Source organism: Canis lupus, chromosome 31 (genome assembly GCF_003254725.2).
Source record: "Canis lupus dingo isolate Sandy chromosome 31, ASM325472v2, whole genome shotgun sequence".
Taxonomy (NCBI): domain Eukaryota; kingdom Metazoa; phylum Chordata; class Mammalia; order Carnivora; family Canidae; genus Canis; species Canis lupus.
Window position 1 is genome coordinate 29,456,603 of NC_064273.1, and position 11,922 is coordinate 29,468,524.

The following is an 11,922-nucleotide window of genomic DNA, read 5'->3' on the forward strand; positions in this document are numbered from 1 at the left end:
TCACAGGAATCCCAGTGGTGGAGAGCAAACCAGTGGTAAGCACGAGCTGGAGTGCCTGGGGTACCAGTCGCTGTGCCGGCAGCTCTGACTCGCATTCTGGGTCCCTCTCCAAACCTGTGATCCCGGCCTGCCTGCCTTTCCTGTGGGCAATGTGTGTCTGTTGGAAGCAGATAATTCACAGGGTCCAGGAGGGCAAGCAGTTGTGGGAGGGCTTCCAGGGGCCCATGACACCCTGAGATGTTGGGCAAGATGCGTCCGTGTGCATTTCTCGGGTATGGGGGATCATAACTTTCATCAAATTTCAAAGGATTCTGAACCGGAGAACCATCATCACGGGGACTAGTCTACACCAGACCTCTGCCCCAGAGATGTCCTAAACCCCAAGCTTGCCTGAAGGCACCACTGTCTAGCCCATGAAGCCAGAGCTGCAGTGAACTGGGCCCGATTTGTCCACTGAATACGGCCAACGATGCTTAGGTGTTGCTTTTAATTTATTCTCTGTACAGGTTTCCAAAAGTTATACTTTACTTAAATATTCCATCCTTCTCAGGAATGGGCAAGCATTCAGGATGTTCCTGAGCACTTAATGCAGCTGTTGGAGAAACAGGCTGAAAGCAAGGCGCATGTTCTCTGGGATTCTCGAAGGTCGGGTCACGCTAAGAAGTCTTTCTTCTATTGCCCCAAACAACAGCCCCAGCCCCAGCACCACACCTCCACCCTAATCCCTTCTCCCTCTCTCATCTGTGAGGAAAGATTCCCAGAGACTCTTCTGTCCCATAGGGAGAAGGAGAGTGGAGAGGAAAGCTGCTGTCTCTAGGGGTGGGGATGAGGGCACTGCTTGTGTCACAGTTCTGGGGGCCAGAAGTCTGAAATCATGGTGTGGTAGGGCCATGCTTCCAGTGAAGCCTGTAAGGGAGCTCCCCTCCTTGCTTCTCCCAGTCTGGGGGTGGCCGTCAATTGTTGGCCATCCTTGGCTCACAGGTGTGTCAGTCCAATCTCTGCCTGTCTTCACGAGAGTTCTCCACCTGTGTCCCTGACCTGATTTCCCACTTCTTATAAGAACATCATTCATATTGGATGTGGGCCCACCCCAATGACCTCATTGTAGTCTGATTACATCTGCAAAGACCCAATTTCCAAGTATGGTCACATTCACAGGTACCAGGGTTAGGACCTGAACATGTCTTTTGGCTGGGACACAATTCAACCACAGTGGACACATGGCCTCAAAAGGCCGTGCCGCCCCCCACCCCGATCCCAGTGTTGCCACTTACCCATACCCGCTCCTTCTCCTGGGTTCCGGGGTGATGGGTGCACCCCTCCCTTCTGCCATGATAACTAAACCCCTTACCCTTGGTACACATTCTGAGGTGGAAATTTTTTCTCCAGCATCTCAGTCTTGTAGTTAAGTGAATTTTTCAGAAATTGACATGTGTGAGTAGGAAGTGTCTGTGTGTGTGTGTGTGTGTGTGTGTGTGTGTGTGCATGTGTGGATATGGGTGTGAATGTGTGTTTGGGATTGAGGGGGAACGCGTGAAGGGTGGATATAAGGTAGGGGGGCAGGATACAGGAAGGAAGAGAAAGCCAGAGCCACCGTAGTGAGGGCATTCGTGACAAAAGCAGAGTGGTATTGTCCCGTAACAAGAGCAGGGAGGATGCTTGGGACAAATACGGCAATATTATGCCTCTGGTCTCCATCCCATAAAATAGGATATTATTAGGATATTGACTTTGTCATTTTGACAAGAACCAAAATAACAGAGGCCCAAGGAAGATCAGTTTCTCTTTCCCATAATGCCTGAGCTGGTGAGTGAGCAGGAAGGCAGAGAGACCCTGCCCTGTGACATTGCCCAGGGACCTAGACTTGCTGCTCTACCACCCGAGAGGATGCTGTCCTTTTCCAGAGTCAAAGCTGGCTCATGACCTCATCCCCATCCAGCCACTGGGAAGGGGAAGGGGAGGGAAGCGGGAGACACACCTTTTCCTTCTCAAGAATCCCTCCCATGTCTACAGGCCGGAATGTCATTAAATGACCTTGCTAGCTGCAAGGGAGTCTGGGAAATATAGCTTTTATTCTCAGAGGTCGTGATCGCTGGAATGCTGCTAAAATTAACAAGGCAGAGACAGATACTGGGGAACAGCTGGCAGCCATCACAGAAGAAATGTGATTTTAGAGAAATAGTGTCATGAATTCATCCTTCACCCCTTACAAGAGCAAAAAAAACCAAAAACAAAAACAAAAAAAAAAAAACAAACCCAATTACATCCCTACAATAAAGAATATAAAAGGCACGTGATTAGAAAAATCAGATTGCCAAGTAAGATTTGTCCAGTTTTAACCGACTGTGGGGTCATGACAAAGGTTTTATCTCGGGAAGGTGTGTGTTGGGGCGTTCGACGGCCAGCTGGTTTTCGATGACATAACATGCCTTGTAGCTCTCCAGAACACGGGCCTGGCAATACGCCTTGTCCTTCTCCTGCCAGGTGTCAGACTCGATGTATACGTTGAACGGGTCGTGGGAGTGCTCCAGCTTCTTGGAGCGGATGTAACTCAGCATGATGCCCAGGGTGAAGAAGCCGAAGAAGCCAAGCACCATGAGCACGTAGAGCGCCGCCAGCTGGCTGTCATCACGGCCGGGCGACCTGCGGGCCAGGCCTGACATGTTGTTGCCGCCCTCTTCAACTGTCCCCTGCCACAGTGTGGTCAGAAAGGGCATCACCTCGGTGGCATTAGATGGAATCATCCTGGGCGTAAAGGTTCTGCTGCAGGAGCTCGAACTTTCCGAGAAAGCTTTCTGAAAGAAAAGTGCAATCTGGACTCAGAAAGCATGTACCGGCCCAAACCTACCCACACATGCACAGATTTTTGAAATCTCAAGGGAGAGGGGTGTCCGAACATACACCTGAGTCCCTGGCATGTGCCACCTTGAGTCTTCACAGCACCTCTCTGGATTGATCAAGTAATCAGTTGGTTCCCTCTTATTTCCACTCGCCGCTGCCACCATCTACCCCCTCGGAAACCCCCAGAAGGAGTTCCTCTAGTATACACACTGTGTTGTATGTGTGTGTGTGTCTTGGTTTACGTGCTATGGACTGAATTTTGTTCAGCCCTAACCCCCAATGTGGCTGCACCTGGAGACAGGGTCTTCCGGAGGTTAATTGAGGTTACAGGAGATCATTACAGTCGGGACCGTAACCCGCTAGGACGATGCTCTTATAATAAGAAAGAGAAATCTCTCCCATGCAAGGATGCTATGAGAAGGCAACCAGGAAGAGAGCTCTCACCAAGAACCAAACCCTTCCAGAATCTTGATCTTGGACTTAGACCCTCCCAAATGGTGAGGGTCTGTGGTATAAGCCCCCAGCCTGTGGGATTTTGTTACGGCGGCCGGAGCTAAGCCACGTAAGTGGTGCTGGGTTATGTATCTGCCTCTCTCTCCTCTCTGCCATGGCTTTACGGCCACCTCGGCTACTCCGTGTGCCTGCCTTCCTTTACGTCTGAACGTTGCACGGTACCCATGGCACACACCCACTTCCTTCCTCTGCCTGCTGCCCCAGAACTGGTTGCTGCTGTGCCCACTAACTCCATAAAACAAAGGGACAGCAAACATCCCTGTCCTCCTGTGTACCTGGAAAAATCACACATTTGCTACCACTGGTGCCTCGTGGTTTGCACATCTAGTCAGACTAAGGTACTCTCAGGCGTCCTAGGGGGTGATGTGCAAGGGGTGGTGTGTTCCAGCACCGAATACCCTGTGGATGGAAAGAAACCCTATCATAGTGCTGTGAACTTAGGGTACTGAGTGTGAGTGGATTGGTTTTTCTAGCTCTTTAGGAAATATCAGCCCTGGGGCACCTCGGTGGTTCAGTTGATTAAGCATCTGACTCGGTTTCAGCTCAGGTCATGATCTCAGGGTCCGAAGATCGAGTCCTGCGTGCTTTCTCTACCCCTCTCCCTGCTTGTGTGCACATGCTCTCTCTATTTCTCTCTCTCTCAATGAATAAAATCTAGGAAAGAAAAGAAAGAAGAAAGAAAGAAAGAAAGAAAGAAAGAAAGAAAGAAAGAAAGAAAGAAAGAAAGAAGGAAGGAAGGAAGGAAGGAAGGAAGGAAGGAAGGAAGGAAGGAAGGAAGGAAGGAAGGAAAGAAAGAAAGAAAGAAAGAAAGAAAGAAAGAAAGAAAGAAAGAAAGAAGAAAGAAAGAAAAGAAAGAAAGAAAGAAAAATAGAACCAGCCCAGGGATTCGGAGTTTGGGGTTTTAGGTCTGGCTCTTCTAGGGCTGACCACCATGGCTCTCTCTACCTTGTGGAGAAGCTCCTCATGAAAGAGAAACAGAGGAGTTTATGGGTTTTCCGGACATCTCTGGGGCTTTTGAGTCTGCCCTGAGATCTGTTAGAACAGGTTAAGCTGCATAGGCTCAAGAGACTTCCAGGTACTGGTTGTTCTACAAAACCAGCATTTTGCCCCATTCTAACCATGGCAGTAGGTAGGAATTCTTTGGTTACCTTTTTTTTTCTTCGAAGCTTAGATGCAGAGCTGCTAGTCTGCTGGAAATCACTCAGGACGAGGTTGCAGGCAGCTGAGCTTTCCAAACATGATGCCCTACATTTTCTTTTTAAATGACTTCAGAACACTTAGGAATGCACAGAACCCTGCCCCCAGAAAATACACAGCCCTTGAGCTGATAATGTAATTTTTTTCCCTAAAGAACACAGAGTGACCACAAGCAGGGAATCCTGCTACCAATGACTATCAGAGCATTCTTATCACTTCATGACCACATGAGACTAGAATTATGGTGGACAACCTCCAGAGGTTAATTAGTTTAGAACCAATGGCTTCACATAGCAAGTTGATTTAACAGCAACTCTTGCAGCTAATCCACATGGGGGGGGGGATCACAGAGAAGATCTGTTACTTAAAACCAGACGGACTTTTCTGTGGCCAGAGGAAGCAACCAGAAACATCTGCTTTGAAAACCTGCCAGGCCAACCGTCCTCAGCCTTGCTCTCAGGTGGTGGCGCTCAAATTTTGGCATGCTTTACATTTCTTTCTTTCTTTCAGATTTTTTTGTTTTGTTTTGCAGGGTGGGAGGAGCAGAGGGAGAAGGAGAGTCTTTTTTTTATTTTAATATTTTATTTATTTGACACACAGAGAGAGAATGCAAGCAGGGAGAGCCAGGCAGAGGGAGAGGGAGAGGGAGAGGGAGAAGCAGGCTCCCCATGGAGTTGGGAGCCCGATGTGCGGCTCGATCCCAGCACCCTAGGATCGTGACCCAAACTGAAGGCAGCCACTTAACTGACTGAGCCACCCAGGTGCCCCGGAGAGGGAGAGTCTTAAGCAGACTCTGCACCGAGCACAGAGCCCGACATGGGTTTTTTTTCTCATGACTCTGAGATCACTGCCTGAGCCAAAACCAAAAGTCATTTGCTTAACCAATTGTCCCACCCAGGTGCTCCTGGCATGCTTTAGAATCACCTTCTAAAAATGCAGAGTGCTGGGCTCCACCCCCAGAGTTTCTGATCTAGAATGGCCAGTGTGGGGCCGGAGAAATTGCAGTTCCAAGAGATTCACAGGTACTACTGATACTCCTGGTCCAAGGACCCCCACTTGTGACCTACTGGAATCACCTGGAGAGGCACCTGGGTTGGGCATCTGCCTTTGTCTCAGGGCGTGATCCTGAGATCCTGGGATCAAGTCCTCCATTGGGCTCCCTGCATGGAGCCTGCTTCTCCCTCTGCCTGTGTCTCTGCCTCTCTCTGTGTGTCTCTCCTGAATAAATAAATAAAATCTTAAAAAAAAAAAATCACCTGGAGAACTTCAAAAAAATACTGATGGCCTGGATCCCTCCTTCAAAGATTGTGATGTCCTGGCTTTCTGGCATAAAGCTTCCTAGGTGATCCTAATTTGTAGCCAAGCTTGAGACCCGCGGGACTATGGAACCTTAGGAAACTGACCCATCTTTCCTGCTGCAAGGTGCTAGGAAGAATTTGATGAGCAGAGAAATGATTTCATAAAACAATTTTCCAATCTCATTTGTTTTTTAGATTTTCTTTTTCGGTCTCCTATGTCCCTGATGGAACCTGAAGAGAAGTGGCAGAGAGAAACTCTCAAGCCTCACTATAACCCCAGCTGCCTCCTGCCTAACTCAAGCTGGCAGCTTAAATTATGTGGAGCCTGTCAGAGCCTTAATGCCAGACCCCGAAAAGCCAAGTTCATCAACTGCCTTTCAAGCAACGACTCTGAATTTTTAAAGAGAAATCTTCTTCTTACTTTACACTTAATTTATTGTATTGCTTTTGCGAAATGCCCTCTGTGCCCCGAAGGCCTGCATGCTGGGCCACGTGGTGTTCTGTGTAATGAGTCTCAAAATGAGTTTGGCAATGTGCTCTTAATAGTCAGCATGATGTAAACGAACTCAATCTGCATGTCAGCTGGGGGTTTATGTCTCATTCTTCCAAGTTCACTTCCATTATAATGCCAACGCACTGCCCTGTGGCCTGTGTGGCAGACTACTGGACTCACATGGATTTGAAGAGCAAGTAAGCCAGCAATCTTAACTTACAGGAAACTGGGATCCATAGAGTTGAGCTGACCTGCCCAAGGTCATGTCTCTTATCAAAAATACATCTAAAATTCAGTCTTGTAGCCGTGAACTCACATTCTATTAGTACAGAAAAAGGAGTTCTCAGGACTTTGTAGGGAGGGAACGGATTCAATATTTAAGGTCAAAGGGACAGAGGACCTGGCCACCAGGTCTACCCAGATGAAGACTAGCTTGTGACCTAAAGATGCCATCAGAAGACCCCTCCTCGACCGGAAAGAACACAGATTTTCATAGTTTGTACAGTGACAAGCGGGCTGTGGGAGACAGAAGCAGCAGGAACCAGGGAGGTCAAACTCCAAACACAGCCAGTCTTATGCCCAACCTGTGCTGAACATTCTCAAACTGACCTTACTGGGCCTAGAAAGAGGGGGTTTCTAGAAGTTTCTGCTTCATCCTGGGTTTGACATTCCTCATGCAGAATAGATACTGCCCCCAATCAAGGTTAGTACGATTTTCTTTTCTCTTCAAAGCTTAGGGCCAGAGCTAGTGGTCTGCTGGAAGTCACCCAGGGTACAGCGTTCTGGGCAGGTGAGCTGAGCTAACAGCTAGAAATGGAGTCCAACTGGGTCTCCACCACCCTGGGATTCTGGAAGGCCCCCAGCTGCACCCAGAGGAGAAGGGGGCAGTGAGCGACGTCACGCTGTCCTGGCACACGCTGCCCCTTTTGCATTTCTCCCTCTTCCAGCTACATCGCCTGTCAGCACTGATAATGACCTGGAGGCTTTTAGAACAGATTTCCTAGCACTGCCACCTTTCCTTCTTTCTTAAGCATTTACTGAGCACCCAAGGCTTTTGTGGGCTGACTCCAACCAAACTTCTGCTCAGAGGGATTGATGCTGGGGGGCAGGGGAGAGAAGAAAGAGTGTCTGATACAGAGCTCAGAGATCTGAGTTCCAGCCCTGGCTCAAGCCTAGATAAAACACAGGGCTCCCCTGGGCCTCAGTTTACTTATCTTGGTAAACAGGCATAACGTTCCTATCCTCTTTTTTTTTTTTTTTTTTTTTTTTTAATGCAGATTCAGATTTGAGATCTGGAGAGATGCTAAGATTCTGCACTGCTTCTTCTTCTTCTTTTTTTTTTTTTTTTTTAGGATTTTATTTCTTTATTTCAAAGAGAGCAGAAGCTGGGGGAGAGGGAGAGGGAGAAGCAGACTCCCCACTGAACAGGGAGTCCAATGTGGGACTCGATCCCAGGACCCTGGGATTATGACCTGAGTCAAAGGCAGATGCTTAACCAACTGAGCCACCCAGGCACCCCCACTCCTATCATCTTAACAGCATTCCTTAATAAGCATTTCTTCAGTCCTGAAATCATCATTAGGCTTTACTTGCTTCAGGAAGCAGAATTAGGGTAAAACCAATTATGGGTTAGCCTAATTTTGGTGAATATGATCTTATCAAGTTAAGAATTCTGCAAGCATGATTTCCTTGGAAGCAATTATCAATTATGTTCATCTTTCTCTCAATAAATTCTGAAAACATATTTACCTCTAGCAAGAAAAAATAAAAAGCCAACGGGGCCCCTAGACCCTTCCAGGGTATGAAGGATGGAAATGTGAACCAGTGAGCTGGTGAGAGGGACCCAGCCAAACCCAATATGGGAAAAAGGATAAGCATTCTGGTGTGAGGAATTGATGGGAGGATTCCCAGCCTTCGGAGGGCAGCTGAAGTCACATAGAAGGAGGGCAGATGGACTATCAGACTGAATAAATTAGAGAAGCCGAAGTTTTCTTATCCAAAAACTGGGCATACTAGAATCTCCCTTGACTATACTACCACAAGGTTCTGTGAGGCACAGAACAAACCCCCAATTTTGCCACCTCTAAATTTTGCAGCTCTCTCCACAAGAGAGGCACGACTGCTATATTTGATTGTCAAAATCCCGCTGGTCCTCCAAATGCCTACTCCTCTGCCAACCTGGGGGCGAATGCCCCTCCCCTTCTTTGATCCCATGGCGCCTTGTCTATACCACTCAGATTCTAATTTATTTCACAATAATTTATAGGCTTGTCTGGGCATTTCTTTCCAGGAGCTCAGGAAGGTCGGGGATGATCTTGCTCACCTTGTCCCCACGCCAGCACCCAGACTCATTCCATAAGAGATTCCTGAATTAAGTGGGGGTCCCAAGTATTAAATCCAATACAACTACAATGTGATTGCAAGTGCAAATAACCAATAAGGCATGATACAGTCTTGAAAGAAATTGGGGGGTAGGGGATCCCTGGGTGGCTCAGCGGTTTGGCGCCTGCCTTTGGCCCAGGAGCCATCCTGGAGTCCCGGGATCGAGTCCTGCATCGGGCTCCCGGCATGGAGCCTGTTTATCCCTCTGCCTGTGTCTCTGCCTCTCTCTCTCTCTCTCTCTCCCTCTATCATAAAAAAATAAAATAAAATAAAATTGGGGGTAGCCAAATGGAAATCTCTTTCAATATAATGTATGTTTTTACATAATAAAACGTAAACTATTTGTATTTATATTTATTTTGTAGTATTATTTATTTTGTATATTAAATATATTTTATTAGTATTAATCTGATTAACATATTTATTATTATTATTAACATAGTTACATATGTATCCACAAACTACTTTATTTCTAAAAAGGTTTAGGGCAGTAATTATGGACGGTATAGCTGAATTTTTATCCTGTCCCTTCCACTCCTGATAGCCATATTACCATATTACTTAATAACTGCCACTGTAATATGGTTTTCTTATTTATTATGTCCATTGCTTGTTTGTCTTCTCCACCAAAACGCAAGCTTTTGAGGGCAGGGATGTTTGCATGTGTTATTCTGCATATATCTCAAGGCCTAGAACAGTATCTGGCATGTGGTAGGAGTGCAATAAATATTCCTGGAATGCAGGCATGCATGGATGAATGCATGAATGAATAAATGTCCCATTCAATTACCAAAAAGCCCCGAATCACCAGCTGTACCTTCAGAGACTTAGGATGACAAGAGTGAGTCCCTCTGATGTCTTCACAGTGTACTTTATTTTCAAAACAATCCACTTTCTAAGAACCTGTCAAAAGCCAGACCTCTGGAGATATTCTTAAAAGGGAGAATGCCTTCCTCGGACCCATCCTCAGCTCATCCCTAATGAATATATGAAATAGACCACAGAAAGCAGGTTCGGGTTCCCTCTCTAACAATCCATAGATCAGAGATGCCTGAGTGGCTCAGTGGTTGAGCATCTGCCTTAGGCTCAAGAGCATGATCTTGGGGTCCTGGGATCGAGTCCCACATCAGACTCCCCATGGGGAGCCTGCTTCTCCCTCTGCCTGTGTCTCTGCCTCTCTCTGTGTGTGTCTCTCATGAATCAATAAATAAAATCTAAAAACAACAACAACAAAAAAAACAACGAATCCATAGATGGGAGTCTAGGTGCTTTCCCGCAAATCACCATATATGATTTTAAACATCCGGGTGATCACTGCAAAGTTCCCCACCACCAGGAACATAAATGGTTACTGACCAGAACCTTCCTTAATGGAACCAGAAGCTCCATCTTAAACCTAAATGTGGTCTCAAAACAAACAGTTCACATTCAGTAGGTTAACAGTTCACATACTAGGTTAAAAAATCCAGGCAAGGACAGTGTAACAGGTGATAGATCCAGGACATACCTACGACAGCTTCTCGGTCAACTTTATCGCAGAAGTTCCACATTTTCCCCAATTACCAAGATCAAGACAAGATACCAACAATGTTCTGCAAGTCCCTCGCTTCTTCCCCAGGGAGATGCCAAGGCCCAAGAACCTTCCTGGCCCCCAAATTAGGCCCCTCAGAGGCCGGGTGTGTATGGCAGTATTGCCTGAGCTGGGGGGAGGTCTTTGAAACCCAGTGGGGACTGGGAGCGCGGGAGGTTTTACTTTTCTTTGGGTGCTTTTAGGTTTTTCCCAAGTTTTCTACAAGAATGCCTGAGATTTCATAAAAATGGGGAAATGTGGCTGTGACATGGTGAGACAGTTCTCTAGGCGTGCGTCTCTAAGTGAAGCCCCGCAGAGGGAGAGGAGGCGCGCCCCATCCTCCATCCCGGCGGGCCTCCGGGTCCGGGGGGCGGGGGGTGCTGAGGCCGGGTCCCTGGAGCCCCCATCAGGGTGGGGAGCCTGGACTTACCGGGTCCGGGGCGCCGAGGCAGCCGGGTGCGCAGCGGGTCCGCCGGCCGAGCCCGAGGCTGCGCCCTCCCCGGGCAGGGGGCGGGGGGGGGCGGGGGGCGGGCAGGCGGGCGGGGCCTCCCGGAGCCCGAGGGCGCCCCGCCCTGTCCCCAGGGGACCCCGCCGAGCCCCGGCCCGGCCCTCCGCTGCCTGCGTCCCGGATCTTGCCGGGTGGGCTCCGGCCGGCAGAAAGTCCGCATTGCCACGACTGCCAGCCAGCCAGCCAGCCCGACAGACAGACCGACAGACAGATCTCCCCTCCTGCGGGAGTTTGCAGGAGGCAGGCTAGAAGCCGCTGCAGCCCGAGAAAGGCATTCCGGGGGACCCCCACTCTCGGCGGAAAGCCAGGACAAATGTCCCTACTGTTTGCAGCTGCAAACAGTAACTTAGAGACGCTCAAAACCCCAGCAGACTCCTTGTGGCTGCGGCGCGCACGCCCCCCCCCCCCAGCTGTGTCCCCGCATCCCCCCGCCGGCCTCGAGGAGCACCCACCTGCCCACCGGGTGGACCGGGTGTCCAGCTCCGAGCTGCAGGTGCGGCTGTGCACGCGGCAGGTGCAGCCCAGGCCCGCGGGAGGCTGTCGCTGGAGCCACCCACGCCCTGGCAGGGCCACTCCAAAGTCCTCGGGGCGCTGGCACGGGCCACGAAGGCCAAACATCACAGCGCCTGAGTGACCTGCCAGCAAATGTCACAGCAGCTGCCCACAAGCGTGGGAGGCCCCCATGAGCCCGGGAAACTTGCAAATGCCAGTCTCGTGAGAGCTCTGGGGAATAAGGTCCAGCTCACCGGCTGCAGGCGGGTCAGAGCAAGAAGGTTCCTGATCTAGAGCCAGAAGACGCTCCCTCCGCTTGGTCTTCGTCCTCCCATCTCCTTCTTGGGCCTTGGCCTGGGTGCTCTCCTGGGCAGGAGGCCCTCGGAGGGGACCGCGGCCTGTGACATTCCAGGACTCAGCTCAGCCGGCAAATGCCGGGCTGGCACCTGCGTGCTCCACCGGGGCCAGGACAAACCCACAGCAGGCACTTCGGAAAACCCTAAAATGTCTGCAGCCTTGATGTGTGATGCGCTGTGTGAAGTCGGCTCTGCCGGGATGGCCTGAACCTTAGGAAAGCTCTATGCAAAAAAAGTTTCTTTGTAGTTTTACTTGCAATAACTAGAATCTG

General features: G+C 49.3%; 1 protein-coding gene across 3 annotated transcripts; it reads right to left on the bottom strand.

The window, feature by feature from the left end:
* Positions 1-2,053: 2,053 nt before the first annotated feature.
* Positions 2,054-11,694, bottom strand: KCNE1 (potassium voltage-gated channel subfamily E regulatory subunit 1). Of its 3 annotated transcripts, none has more exons than XM_025449926.3 (2): positions 11,549-11,694; positions 2,054-2,795 (listed from the first exon to the last, which is right to left on the bottom strand). In XM_025449926.3, exon 2 carries the CDS (start codon positions 2,742-2,744, stop codon positions 2,352-2,354), a length of 393 nt encoding a protein of 130 aa, XP_025305711.1. In that variant the 5' UTR covers positions 2,745-2,795; positions 11,549-11,694; the 3' UTR covers positions 2,054-2,351. The 3 variants fall into 3 exon arrangements, with proteins under 3 accessions (XP_025305711.1, XP_025305710.1, XP_025305709.1); XM_025449925.3 differs by lacking the exon at positions 11,549-11,694 and adding an exon at positions 11,255-11,486; XM_025449924.3 differs by lacking the exon at positions 11,549-11,694 and adding an exon at positions 10,725-10,810.
* Between the last annotated feature and the right edge of the window lie 228 nt (positions 11,695-11,922).

Bases quoted from the DNA above. Each gene is read 5' to 3' on its own strand.
- KCNE1 (XM_025449926.3), bottom strand. From the start codon at position 2,744: ATGATTCCATCTAATGCCACCGAGGTGATGCCCTTTCTGACCACACTG.